We start from the raw sequence: 12,985 nt of genomic DNA on the forward strand, positions 1-12,985 counted from the left end.
ACATTACACAGTACTCAGCAAAATTACAGTCCTCAACACTTGTACTGCTCATGATGTGTTACACCAGCCTTTTGTTTCAGTGTGTTCAGTGGTCCATTTGGGGTCCTATTAGTGCGAGTGTTGATGCTGCGTTTGAAGGCTGGGGCTCTGGGACCGTGGCCATGATGGCCAACTGGGGCTCAATAATGTTTGCATCGTGCATTGCACCCATGTGCTGGCTGATGAGCACCAAAGGGTTGCGTGCAGGTGTGGTCACTTGTGCTGTGCTGGTTGCTAGTGCAACTATCGCCAGAATTCTCCCCTTTATGGCTGATTCTGATAAGTTCTTCACAGTGTAAGTTGCTAGCAAATTGATTAAATTGATTTTTATATAAAATTTTTATATATTGGTAACTGGGGTCACTATAATTTGCATGTAATTCAGATTAGAAAGATAATATCTCAACCTTTCTGTACATTACAGGGTTTTCAAATGCTGTACCTCCCATTTATCAACAGATATTTGGCAGAGATAAATATCTGATAGCATTCAAGGATAATATGTGAGAAACAATCTGATATTATTTCCAGACACATCTTATGGAATTTATTATGTATTACAAACCAATCTCAAATAGGTTAAATGAGTGGCAGGATTTTCATTTATTGCAGTGCAAATAAATAATCAAATAGTAAAAAAAAAATGTATAATATGTTCTGATAAATGTAAAAATTACAATAATTTGTATGTGAGAAATCAAATCAATTTATGCACAAAGTTAAAACATTCTGGTGTATTATGTCAAACAGGCAATGGATTTGAAGTGAATTAATAAAGCATATGCAAGGGAGAGATATTAGAGTTAATTTGTACACTGATGATGTATTCATTTTTGTTATGTTATTAAAAGTGTATGGTAGGAATTAGGTACTGTATCTCGTGCCAATAAGTTCAAAATTTGGGCATAAACCAAGTCACATTTTTATGTAACCACTTTATATTGTCTGGGCTTGAGAATAATTTGTTCCATTGTATACTGTACTGTATTTGAGTATAATGTAGAATTGACTTGTATTAGTTAATACACTTTTAATACTGTACAGAATGTGCCACATTGCAGCCATACTGAATGGAATTGCAGGGACCCTAATCATGTCCGCTCCACCGATGATTGCAGCAGAGTGGTTCCCGCCCAAGGAGAGAACTACAGCCACAGGTAACCTCATCATTGCATCTAAATCAGCTGTCACCTTTTGTCATTATACTAATAAATCATGAATACCATATACTTAATTTGATCACTTGACAATTAATGTTGGTGGCAGCATTTAAGAGTAAAACAAGACTTCCACTTGACATTGAAGACATGATTGATGAGGGAAGTGAATTGAAATGGATATTGTGGACATGTATATTTTCTCATAATAGATTTTCCTGAACAGCTGTATCGCAAGTAATGAACCAGCTGGGGACAGCAGGGAGCTACCTGACGCCTCTATTGGTCCGGTCTCCAAATTCTGGTGCGACCAAGGACCAGATTAAAAGTGATATCAAGACACTTTTATACATTTGTAAGTTATTATTGCAATGTTATTTAATGGACCAATTGCAAAAAAAGGTGTAGTTTTGAGCCACCGTAGAATATGAGATCTGTGTTTGCTACTGAAGATTTTGTCTTTCAGAGCAATGACATATAAGCTACATGTTATTGAGGTTTTTTTTTTTAACAGATATAAATTGTATAAATTCATCAACAGTTGGTAACACACATAGTGCTTTAGCTAATTATTCATTAATACAGTGAAAAGTATAGTAGCTGTTTGTTGGCCTTTGTTCTTCTCATGTTTTAGTTGTCTGAGTTAGAATGTGACACAATACTGGCAGGTTAATGGTGTTTGTGTCAACATATGTAATCGTGTACCTCAGTATTCTCACAATATGTAGTTCATAGATTCTCTGTTCATATGAACAGTACTGTACTTGTTGTAACAGCCTATTCTCTGCAGATGCTGCCATTGGGGTGACATTGCTGATAGCTATCCTGGTGTACTTCCCTACAAAGCCTCCCACGCCTCCGTCCGTCACATCTTCGGTGCAAAGACTGAATTTTAAATCCAGTTTAAAGAAGTTAATGAGGTATTATAATGTAATACAGTACTTACCTTAGAAATTTAATATGCTTGATGTAAATACGATTACAGTATTAAATGATTGAAAATCTTTTTGAAGTAAAGAAAGAAAAGTAGAAATTGTCTTGTTTTCACATTTTTGAGTAATAGCTACAATGAAGGCAGTGGAAATAATCCTGATTAGTATTAGGTGCTCAGAGGCTAAAGGATCAGATAATACATTACAGTAACTATAAAAGAAACAAAATTTACCCATCATTCTGCAATAGAATTTTAAAATGATGATTCATTACTATGGGCTCATTAAGCATTTCATAGATAAATACTGTACTATAATGTGGTTGAAATTTTAAATATGTAAATACTGTAGAGCCATAATATAGAATTTGTGTAAGTATTGTCATATATATTTTTAATAAAGTGCAAGTTGTGACAATATTCTGCTCAACAAGCCCATAAATTAGAAGGAAATTTTGTATTGTTTTTTACTCGCAATGTGATGTTGGCCCAAACTGTACCAAAACAGCATCTAATTTTCATTTGTAATTTATGAATTTGTTGTGGCTTTGTTTTAGTCACTGCGTTATAATTGTTATTCTTATGATTCTTCATGTTTTCAGAAATCGAAATGTATTGCTGACAACAATTGCATACAGCGTCTGCATATCAATACCTGCGACCTGGCTCTCTGTTCTCAACTATTCTCTTAGTGATATGGGAATTGATCAGGTATGCTGTTTTTATTAAATTAAGTCATTGGTATTGTTGATTTAGGGGCAATGATGACCCATGGATTGGTTACTTCCTGGTGACTAGTTTATTAAGTATTTATTCTGGTAGGATCTCACTTGGTGACTGAAGCTGCCTCACCAAGATGGCTCTCCACTACTGGGTCACATCAGTCGCAGGAGTCCTGTTTGGCCTACTGGTGACCAGAGCCAGAACCTGCCCCCTCCCCCCAAACAGAGACACAAGGCACAGGGAATGGTTATTGTCACCCTCACCAGGAAAACGTCCATAAAATCAGTGAAGCTTTAAAGACAACCACAAGGGTTATAGAAAATGAAGCACTGAAACAGCCAAATAGCTCCCCAAACAATTCAATCCAAAAATTTGGTTCACCTGAAATAGTTTGAACTGGATAGTACCAATGTCTGCCACCACGCAGCCCCAACCAACAGCTGGCTCCAACCTCAATCCTTTTGGTGATGCGGTTGAATCCAGTAATGTGCTTCTTGGATCATTGACTGTCACAGTGGGTCCCACTGCTTCTCGGCTAAATGCCAGCCATCCTTTGGACTTCTGCACAGGCCACTTGCTAATTTATTGTTTTTCTTTTAGTATTTGCTTCATGTACATATTTATTTCTTGGTAATTTCATGCAGATCTGGCAATTTTTACTCTTTGAGCTACATATGTTTAGGGTGATCTCTCCCTAGGCGCTTATTTAGCATTGCTCCTGCACCGACTGAATTTCTTCCATGTTGTGTTTGGGGGTCTGATCGCTGGGGCAAGAGCCTAGCTTTGGGCAGTGCACGAGTTGTTGAATCTTCTGTGTTGGCCCTCAGCTGGGGGGTTTCCTATTTGGCTGTGTGGGCTGCACTAGCATAATTTCCCTGTGGGTCTACAATGTGGCTTGTTTTGAATCGACCTGTTGAGTTCGCACTCGTGCCATGCACGTTTGAAAGGTACTCGTTGGTCCTGCTACTGGATGACAGTCATTCTCTCTGCCTCTGCAATGATGCCCATTAGGTTAATGAGTCAACCTAGAGTTCTGCAATATGTGTGCATTGGGTCTACTTTTCATCTGAGCCTGTTTCTTGACAGGAAGCTTGTCAGGCAGCTGCCACTTTATGGGCAAGGTTTTCCCATACAGTATTTAGGATTTACTGCAGGTGTTCTTTTGGATGCTATGTGTTTAGGAACCTGGAATTGGAACTGTTGGTGAACTCCACCTGGGCTAAGTGTTCTTCCTTTCCCTGCAGGTGTGGTTCACCATGCTTCTGATCTCTTTTCCCCGATGGTTCTGGCTTTACAGCATCGGCGAGTTTTGGATTTGAGGCTGGGTCTAGTTTGGGATGTGGCTTGGCCTTCTCCAGGGGTGACCCTATCCACTTTGACAGTGGCAGCAGTTGAGCTGTCTCTTCCTGCCAGGGATATGAAGACTTCACATTTGCATGGTTAGGTTAGGTTGGCTTTTCAGCTCCATTGATTCTTTTTTTTTTTTGGATGCTGCCTTTCTGTCATAGCATGGAATGGATCTCTGCCCCAGGGTCAACATGGCTAGCTTTTGGGGCTAGGGAAGAGCCTGAGAAGGATCTGTGAGTGCCCTTTATTCTGTCTTGGACCTTCATTCCTTTAGCAAAAGGAATTTTGCTCCTGGGTATCATTATTTCTATCTCCACTTCATTGTATGAGTTTGGTTACTTGGCAGCTTTCCCCAGGGTTAAATTTTGTTCAGTGGACTTGTCTTATTTCTGGACGTTTGTGCAGCTTGTGTAGCCCTATTTCTGTATCTCCTGTAGAATTTGGACCTCACTTCATTGCTGGACCTGGCCTTATTTGAGTACCAGCCTGCTTTGACTTATTGACTAAGTTATGAGGTCCCAGTTTTTCCTGGCTTGCTGACAACCCTCTCTTTTTACCTTGGGAGCTTGGTATGTGTCCTGTTAAACCTGAACACTTGACTGGGAGGAAGTGATTTCTGTCTTCAGGTGATTGTGAGCAGCTCTTCTTGTTCTCTGCTTGTAGGCAATTGACAGTTCCAGGTGCAGCTGCATGTGCTTTTGGAGCCCTTATTATTGTTGTGACATTCTCACTTTGTGACAGTCATAGATTTTTTTTGGCTGTCATGAAGGATTTTATGACAAGCTCCATGATGGTGTAGATTTGCTCCCAGGTGTGGGGTTGGTATTTCCTGCAGTGCTGGCTTTGGCAGTCTTGCCTACGTTGCTCACCTTCGTTCTTTGGGAGGTGGTGGGGGGGCTTTTTTACTTAGCCTCCTGTGTTAGCAGGCTGTGCTAGCCCTGTCTTTAGATCCAGCCTGGTCCTTAATCCCTTTTGTTCACCTCCCATTTCCTATCTCCTCAATTCTGAGGAGGTTGTCCTTCAGGTATTTTCAACTACTGATTTGCCCTATCAGTCGGTTCTTATTTAATCATATTTCCACCCCTGCTTTTTTGAGGCAATCCGATGGGGTTGGGGCCTCACCTGGAGTTGGCCAGGGTAGGCCCTTGGTGGAGTCAGATTTATGGGCCCTTGCACTTCCTTCTGAGGTTCTCTACTGCTTATCATTGCCATTCTGCAGTTCGCCCATTTGACAGACATTGAAGGGGGTGGAGCATCTGGCCCATTTTGTTAGCTCCTGGTCCTTTGTTCCAAGGAACGTGTGTTTCAGGTGTCCACAGTGTTGTCATAGCTAGCTGGCCTGCGGTTTTCTCCAACATGTTGTGGGTTAATATTCAGGCTCAGAGGTCTTGGCAGCCTAGTTTTTGGTTAATATGTCTGGTCTCGGACAGTCTTGGGTGGCACTGGGCCCTTGGTTTCTTTGAATCTGGTTCCTGGTTCAGAAAGACCTGGAACCTGGTGAATAAGGATGAGATGAAGGAAGAATGGTATAAAGTAAGAATAGTAGGAAAATAAGAAAGGGGTGGTAAGAAAAAAAGGGGGGGTAGGCTTAAATTGGGTTACATTTGTTAAGAAGGTTAGAGCATTTGAGTATGTACTGTGAAGGGGAAGAGTCAACAGTAACAAACCCAGGATTAAGGTTCATGTTGGATATCAGAGCCAATTTGACACGCTGGCATCTGTGAAGAGTAAAGGCAGGAAAGATTATTTTCCTTCCCCCACTTTTCTTTGTCTTATTTTCCTCCTATTCTTACTTCATCACATCCATACCCTTCTTCCTATTCTTATCTATTGCCTTCTAAAAATTACCTTTTTCTCTTACCTGCTCCCCACCTCACTCTTTCCTTATTTATTGGCTTGTTCCTTCCTCTCTTCCTCACACACGACTTGATAACGGTCCAGGACTGACCGAAATGTCATTGTTTCCTCTATCTTTTCAAGGGTTGTTTGGTCATATCTTCAGCCACATTATTGTGACTCAATGTCAGCATTTCCTGTCACCTGATGTCTCTGTTTACCTAGCAGTAAATAGGTACCTGGCAGTTAAGCAACTGTTGTGGGTTACCTTTTGTGAAGGTCACCATTCAACTTAATGAGATCTCGACAAGTACAGATTCACTGCAAAGGTTTTTCACATTTGTTAATCCCACACAGTAGTATTTGTCAAAGTATGTCTTCAGTTTTGTGTTAATGATCTGCTTAAATTAAGTCAAACAACCGGTTACACTATACTTGCAGTATCTTTTAAATTTTATAAATTTCCAATACGCATTTTCAGTTTTTGTATACAATTTATTTACCGGTAGTTATAAGATAAATGCATAATTGTTCAATTCTCAAGAATACTCAAGAATGAAATAAATACAGAAGCTGAGAACTAATTTTTTCTTTTCAAAACAAAAGGCTAGTACTGTACTGTAATATAATTATGTTCCCTCAGGATAATGCTATGTGGGTAGGACTCACAGCTGTGTTGGTGCAAGGAGTGACCGGTCTGTTGGTGGGGCGTATGACAGATCTAGTTTACGGCCACGTCAAGGCGTCTCTCCTGTTTTTCATGATCATATCTTTGTCTTGTTTCTATTGGTTCTACCTCTTGACAATGGGCACCATCCCCGTAACAAAAGGTAAGTACAGTATACCAGTATGTTAATTTTCACCTCTGAATACTGACTTATGTTATTTAAACATTACAAGATTCTTAAAATATTCATTACTATAATGTTAATATGTTTATCAAGCAGAATAATAGTGCAGATACTCTAATGTATTTATATAGCAAATAACAGCCTTCACTTTTTTTTTTCAGGGCAGATATTTTGTTCGGTGGTGATTGGCCTGGCATCCAATTTTGCCAATGCTCCACTATTCTTTGAGTTGGCTGTGGAGCGAGCCTATCCCTGCCCTGAGGTTATTGTTGCTGGCCTACTCACCGGTGTCTCGAACTTTATTGGGCTGATATTCCTCTTCATCTTTCTAATTCCTGACATAGGTAAGGACACAAGTTGTCTTTGTATCACAGGAAGTGATTTTAAGATTCGGAATATTAGAAAATCGGTAGAAGTCATGAGGAGGGTTCAAACCTGCTCACTTTGTACATTACAGTACTCCCAAGGTAGAGCCCTTGACCACCATGCCACGACACTGCAAGAGCAATGCAACCTGGGATTCCACTGAATCCTCTAGGATTCCTGGGGTTTTCAACTGAAAACCCTTTCCCTTTTCCCAAGGGAAAACCCTTTCAATAAGGGTTTTAGACATTGTCCCCCGTGCACTCTGGCTAATGGTTCAGTAGTTCTCCAACATGTATTGGAGAACTACTGGACCATTAGCCAGAGTGCATGAGGGACAATGCTTAAAACCCTTATTGGGCTTCAGTTGTAACCCTCAGGAATCCTTGAGGATTCAGTGGAATCCCAGGTTGCATTGCTATTGCCATGTCGTGGCATAGTGGTCGAAGGCACTACCTTGGGAGTACTGTACTGTACAAAGTGAGCAGGTTTGAACCCTCCTCATGACTTCTACCGATTTTCTCATCAATGTCACACTGGTTTCATTGTGTACTATAAATATTAAAATAAAAGGTTTACTGTTTCTAAATGTTCCAATGAATGTTCAAGAGACCAAGGTCTCTTGAACATTCATTGGAACATTCATTGAACATTTAGAAACATTAGAATCCCATCACATGAAGTCTTTCAGGGATGACCTTTTGAAACAGGCACAATACTTGTGTCTATCAACTTAGCCACACCGACCAGCAAACTCGTTTACCTCATTTGGTGACACGTGTCCTATAAATCAATAATCTGAGCAATGGTTTCTTTGCTTACTTGGCAACATAAGAACAATACAGCACCAACACCACCGTCAACTGGGATAAAACACAGCAAGGTGCCAGAGCAAGACATGCAACACAACTGCTAGCTATGAATGCCCGGGTTCAACTAAGCCTCCCAGCTGTGCAGCTTCAGGGAGCTAGCAGACACCTGCACATCGTGTGTGTACCCGGTGCATACTTCTGTCTCAAGCATCTCACACACAAGACTAAGTCTTTTTGTCATAAGTATGTGCTGCCTCATGCAGGGCGGCACATTCTTTTGACGAGTACTGTATGTAGTCCACACAGACAACAGGGCAACATAATGCAAAATACACAGAACATTACTCAGAGATTAAGAGAATAGCCTAAGGGGGTGGAATAATTATTTCTTGCATAGTCTTGATAAGTTGGTAAATCACACTTTTTTTTACCTATTGAGAAGCAAGTAATTATTAAAGACAGCATCAAGCCACGAAGGCTATGTAGCATTACACATGCAAGCTATGCAACTACTACGACTTCTTTTTCAATGACTTGACCCACAAAGAGCAGCCATCATTAAAATTGTCACCTACCTTGCATGTAAAATGTTATAACCTATCATTGAACATACATTTGCATGCAAAAATTTATGGAACAAAACCACCAACTCTTTTGGTTTCATGGACAATAGGAGGGAACTGAGTGGGAGTCACTGGATCTATTGACATGAAATAGCCAACTGTTTGCCAACTCACTCTAAGAGTGAGGACACTTGTTCAATTCCTCTATCTTGAACTTGAACTTTTAAGTTTTTATGTTCGGAGCTTCTCTTTAGTTTACTCAACTAGCCTACACACTTGACAAAGAACAGCGATTAAGCACTGTATATTGGCTAATAATACATAAATCTATTCCTGGCACAGCTCAAATGTCATCCAGGTATGGATTTAAGTACTGACAGGAAAGACCAAATTGTGATTTAACATTATAGTGCACAATTACAAAACATTACACCCTATATTCTTATACATATAATGGTGCTAGTGTGGTCTGTACCTGTATCAGTATTTATTACACCTCATTTCATGTCTCTTTTTTTTTCCCCAGGCTATAAGTGGGTGACCTATGTTCTCCTGAGCTCTGGAACTCTGTCACTAATTCCTGTTCTCCTTGTACAAGAGGATTATTCTAGGTCGAACATTGATCGCAATGTTGATTCTCCGATTTCAGAACAAGTTGCAGCAAATGAAAAGCAATCTCCACACCAATTATCTGTGATGTAAAAAAAGTATATTACTGACAAATCTGACTTCCAAATGTAAAATTTTCCATTTAATATTTTTTTGCTGTTAATTAAAGCTTTTTCAATTTGATAAACACTTTTTTATCATTTTGAAGCCCAGAACTACCATTAATATACTGTACAACAATTAATATGCCACAATCTTTACACGTAAGCAAAATTAAAGCATTCATTATTTATTATTCTTTGCTTAAGTGCTAGAAGGTGGCAAAGAAAAGTATTTTTAGTGTAAGGGACCTGCATTAATTTAGTGAGAATGAAACAAGATTTGTAAATACAGTTGTGATTAGACGTCTATACCTCTAATTTTAATGAATACTGTATTATGCATATATTATGTTAACCTCTGGAGCAGTACAGTTTGTCTTGCTAGTGTATGTAGACAAGAAAATCAAAAAGCCTTGTATTCTTACATATTTCTCCATTCATTGGAGAATGTTTTTTTTACAATTATTTTATAAAGCAAAATTTGAAAGGTTTTAAAATCTATGCATTTAGGTTGTAATATTTCATAGTATATTTGTAAATAAAGTACTGTATTGTATTCATTGAATAATGGTTTATCTCGGGCTGCCCGACTTGTCAGTCTCTGCCTCTATTATTGCCCTTCCATTAAATCTATATTACTATACATTTTCTTACTCTAATGCCTCGAAGGGTTAGGGTACAGATCTAATCGTGTCTGCCTTCTGCCCATCTATTGGAAATTTATTATCCAGTCATGTGGAAATTTTCTAACAATCATTGTCACTCATTTTTCCATTATAGAATTTTACGTTAATGTACCTTGCATAAACTTGCCTGCACCAATTGGTGTATGTAAACTGCACCAGATGGAAAAGAGAATTTGACATTTGTTTATTTTTAGTACAAGTTTGCATAAACATGAAAAAAGTAACTATTTTGTAGTAACATTCATAAAGTATTACATCTTAGCCTGCCACTTGTAAAATTTTAAGTATACTGTCCTAACTAAATTAGTGTACAATGAAAACTACATAGTATATTTTGGTGGCATACCATCAAGGTAGAGAAGAGAAGGCTTGTAACCCTAAAATTTGTAAACTGAAGCGAATTTCCCCATAAGAAATAATGGAAAATGAATTAATTTGGTTGAACCTCCCCAAAAAATTACCTTCAAAGTAAATTTTATACCTAATATGCCCAAATCTTCAGTACAAAAGTATGTACAAGTTATTACTTACTTTTACTGATGACTCCTGTTGGCGTATGGAAGACAGTGAGGAGGGGGGAGGAGAGGTGTTACCGTTTGGAAGGGGAGTCTCTTTCCATTATAACATCAGGCAGTGATGACTTCTCTGGGAAACACACTGGAACATCTTGCCTGCATACCACTAGGACCTGCTTGTGGCTCACTGCTTGCTTGTCTTACTAAGAATCTGTCTAAAGACACTTGTTTTTCCCTACATTTTAACACTTGTCTGTAGTCAGACATCACATTGTCATTTAAAAGGTCAATGCAACGGCCTGCTACAGCTTTATCTGGGTGAGTTTTTTCAACAAAACTTTGCAGTTCTTCCCATACTTCACACATTTTCTTAATGAGGAAGGGACATCCTCTACTGCCTCTACTCACAACTATTTTCTTAAGTTTAACTTTACCACTGACTTTCTTGGGACTCATGGCAAGATATATAATAATTACTTTTATGTTCAAATACCCAAAAATCCAAAAAACACTGAAATTCTTTACAAAGAATTCAGGAGCGATTCTCAATAGGCGGGAGCCACTGGTAAACGTCGTGCCACCACGTGCTAGGTCGGCCCATACGCGTATCAACAAACTCGTTTTCCAAAGAAATTGGGCCCGTAACTCAAAAAGTTTGTTTTTTTAAAAAAGTTTGTCATAAGCCGAGGTGGTGGTGTATCAGATGTCACCTTATCCCCACTGGATTTTGAAGAAGCCATAGACAGTATGCCTATGCACTCTGCACTAGGCCCTGATTCTTGGAACTATACTGTATTCATCAAGAACTGTAAACAAAACATTGTTGCAGGCCCTTCACATTCTTTGGAGACAAAGCCTAGATACTGGTGTTATCCCTGACATACTAAAAACAGCAGATATCACTGCCTTATCACTCCATAAAGGAAGCAATAAGGCAGAGGCAAAAAATTACAGACCGATAGCCCTAACATCACACATCATAAAAATCTTTGAAAGAGTGCTAAAAAAGTAAGATCACAAAATACATGGAATCCCAGCATCTCCATAACCCTGGACAACATGGTTTCAGAACAGGGAAGCTCTTGCCTATCACAGTTGCTGGACCATTATGACATGGCCTTAAATGCCATAGAAGACAAACAAAACACTGATGTAATTTACACAGATTTTGCAAAAGCCTTTGACAAATGTGACCATGGTGTTATTGCACATAAAATGCATTCAAAAGGAATTACCAGAAAAATAGGCAGATGGATCTACAATTTCCTGACTAATAGAACCCAATGTTTAATAGTCAACAAAATAAAACCTGGTCCATCAACCGTGAAGAGCTCAGTCCCCCAGGGTACTGTGCTTGCTACAGTACTTTTTCTCATCCTCATATCGGACAGACAAGGACACAATCTACAGAACTGTATCATCCTTTGCAGAGGGCACTATAATTTTTATGAGAATAGACAACATAGAGGACACATCAAACCTTCAATCAGATGTAAATCAGGTCTTTCTATGGGCTACAGAAAATAACATTGTGTTTAACGAAGATAAGTTTCAGCTCATGCGCTACTGAAAAAATGAAAATACTGTATAAAAATGGAAACCACTTACAAAACACAGTAAAATCATAACAGAACAAAAAGGCAATGTAAAGTATTTGTGTGTACTCATGTTGGAAGACCTTACCTTTAAAGAACACAAAGTAACCATCATAACCAAGAAAAATGACAGGTAGGTTAACAAGAACCTTTCACACTAGAGATGCTATACTGTTGCACAATGACAGCCCCTTTTCAAAGCTGGAGAAATTGCTGACCTGGAGAGCATACAGAGATCCTTTACTGCTAGAATCCATTCAGTAAAACATCTAAACTAGTATTGGGACCGACTAAAATGCCTAAATCTGTATTTTCTTCAGCGCAGGCGGGAGAGATGCATAATAATTTACATGTGGAAAATAGTAGAAGGGCTGGTCCCAAACCTGCACACAGAAATAACACCACATGAGACCAGAAGGCATGGCAGGATGTGCAGAATATCCCCTTTGAAGAGCAGAGGTGCAACAGGTACTCGGAGAGAACTATCAACATCAGAGGCCTGAGACTGTTCAACACGCTTCCACTACACACAAGGGGCATAACTGACCGACCCCTCACAGTGTTCAAGAGAACTTGGTAAGTACCTCCAAAGGATGCCTGATCAACCAGGCTGTAATTCATATGTCAGGCTGCGAGCAGCTGAGTCCAACAGCCTGGTTGACCAGTCCAACAATGAGGAGGCCTGGTCAAGGACCGGGCTGTGGGGAAGCAAAGCCCAGAAACCATCTCAAGGTAACCTCAATGAACCTGAATGAATTCCCCCATTCTTTGTAATGGGACTGAAAAGGCAGCAAATAAAAGTGGTAAAGAGGGAGAGAACTGGTTCTTGTTCAGAAAGATACTTTCTCACATCTATT

General features: G+C 39.3%; 1 protein-coding gene across 2 annotated transcripts in view; it reads left to right on the forward strand.

The window, feature by feature from the left end:
* Positions 1–9,864, forward strand: part of LOC123771847 (solute carrier family 49 member 4 homolog) — a 33,583-nt gene extending 23,719 nt beyond the window's left edge. The window contains exons 4-11 of one of the 2 annotated variants that reach the window (XM_045764573.2): positions 81–334; positions 1,084–1,196; positions 1,423–1,551; positions 1,987–2,116; positions 2,730–2,838; positions 6,677–6,863; positions 7,046–7,228; positions 9,149–9,864. In XM_045764573.2, coding sequence (XP_045620529.2) covers positions 81–334; positions 1,084–1,196; positions 1,423–1,551; positions 1,987–2,116; positions 2,730–2,838; positions 6,677–6,863; positions 7,046–7,228; positions 9,149–9,324 — 1,281 coding nt within the window. In that variant the 3' untranslated portion in view covers positions 9,325–9,864. Of the gene's footprint in view, positions 1–80; positions 335–1,083; positions 1,197–1,422; positions 1,552–1,986; positions 2,117–2,729; positions 2,839–6,676; positions 6,864–7,045; positions 7,523–9,148 lie in introns of those variants that run through there. The other variant, XM_069313282.1, reaches the window with a different exon arrangement.
* The last annotated feature ends 3,121 nt before the right edge of the window (positions 9,865–12,985 follow it).

Source organism: Procambarus clarkii, chromosome 75, assembly GCF_040958095.1.
Source record: "Procambarus clarkii isolate CNS0578487 chromosome 75, FALCON_Pclarkii_2.0, whole genome shotgun sequence".
In the NCBI taxonomy this organism is placed as follows: domain Eukaryota; kingdom Metazoa; phylum Arthropoda; class Malacostraca; order Decapoda; family Cambaridae; genus Procambarus; species Procambarus clarkii.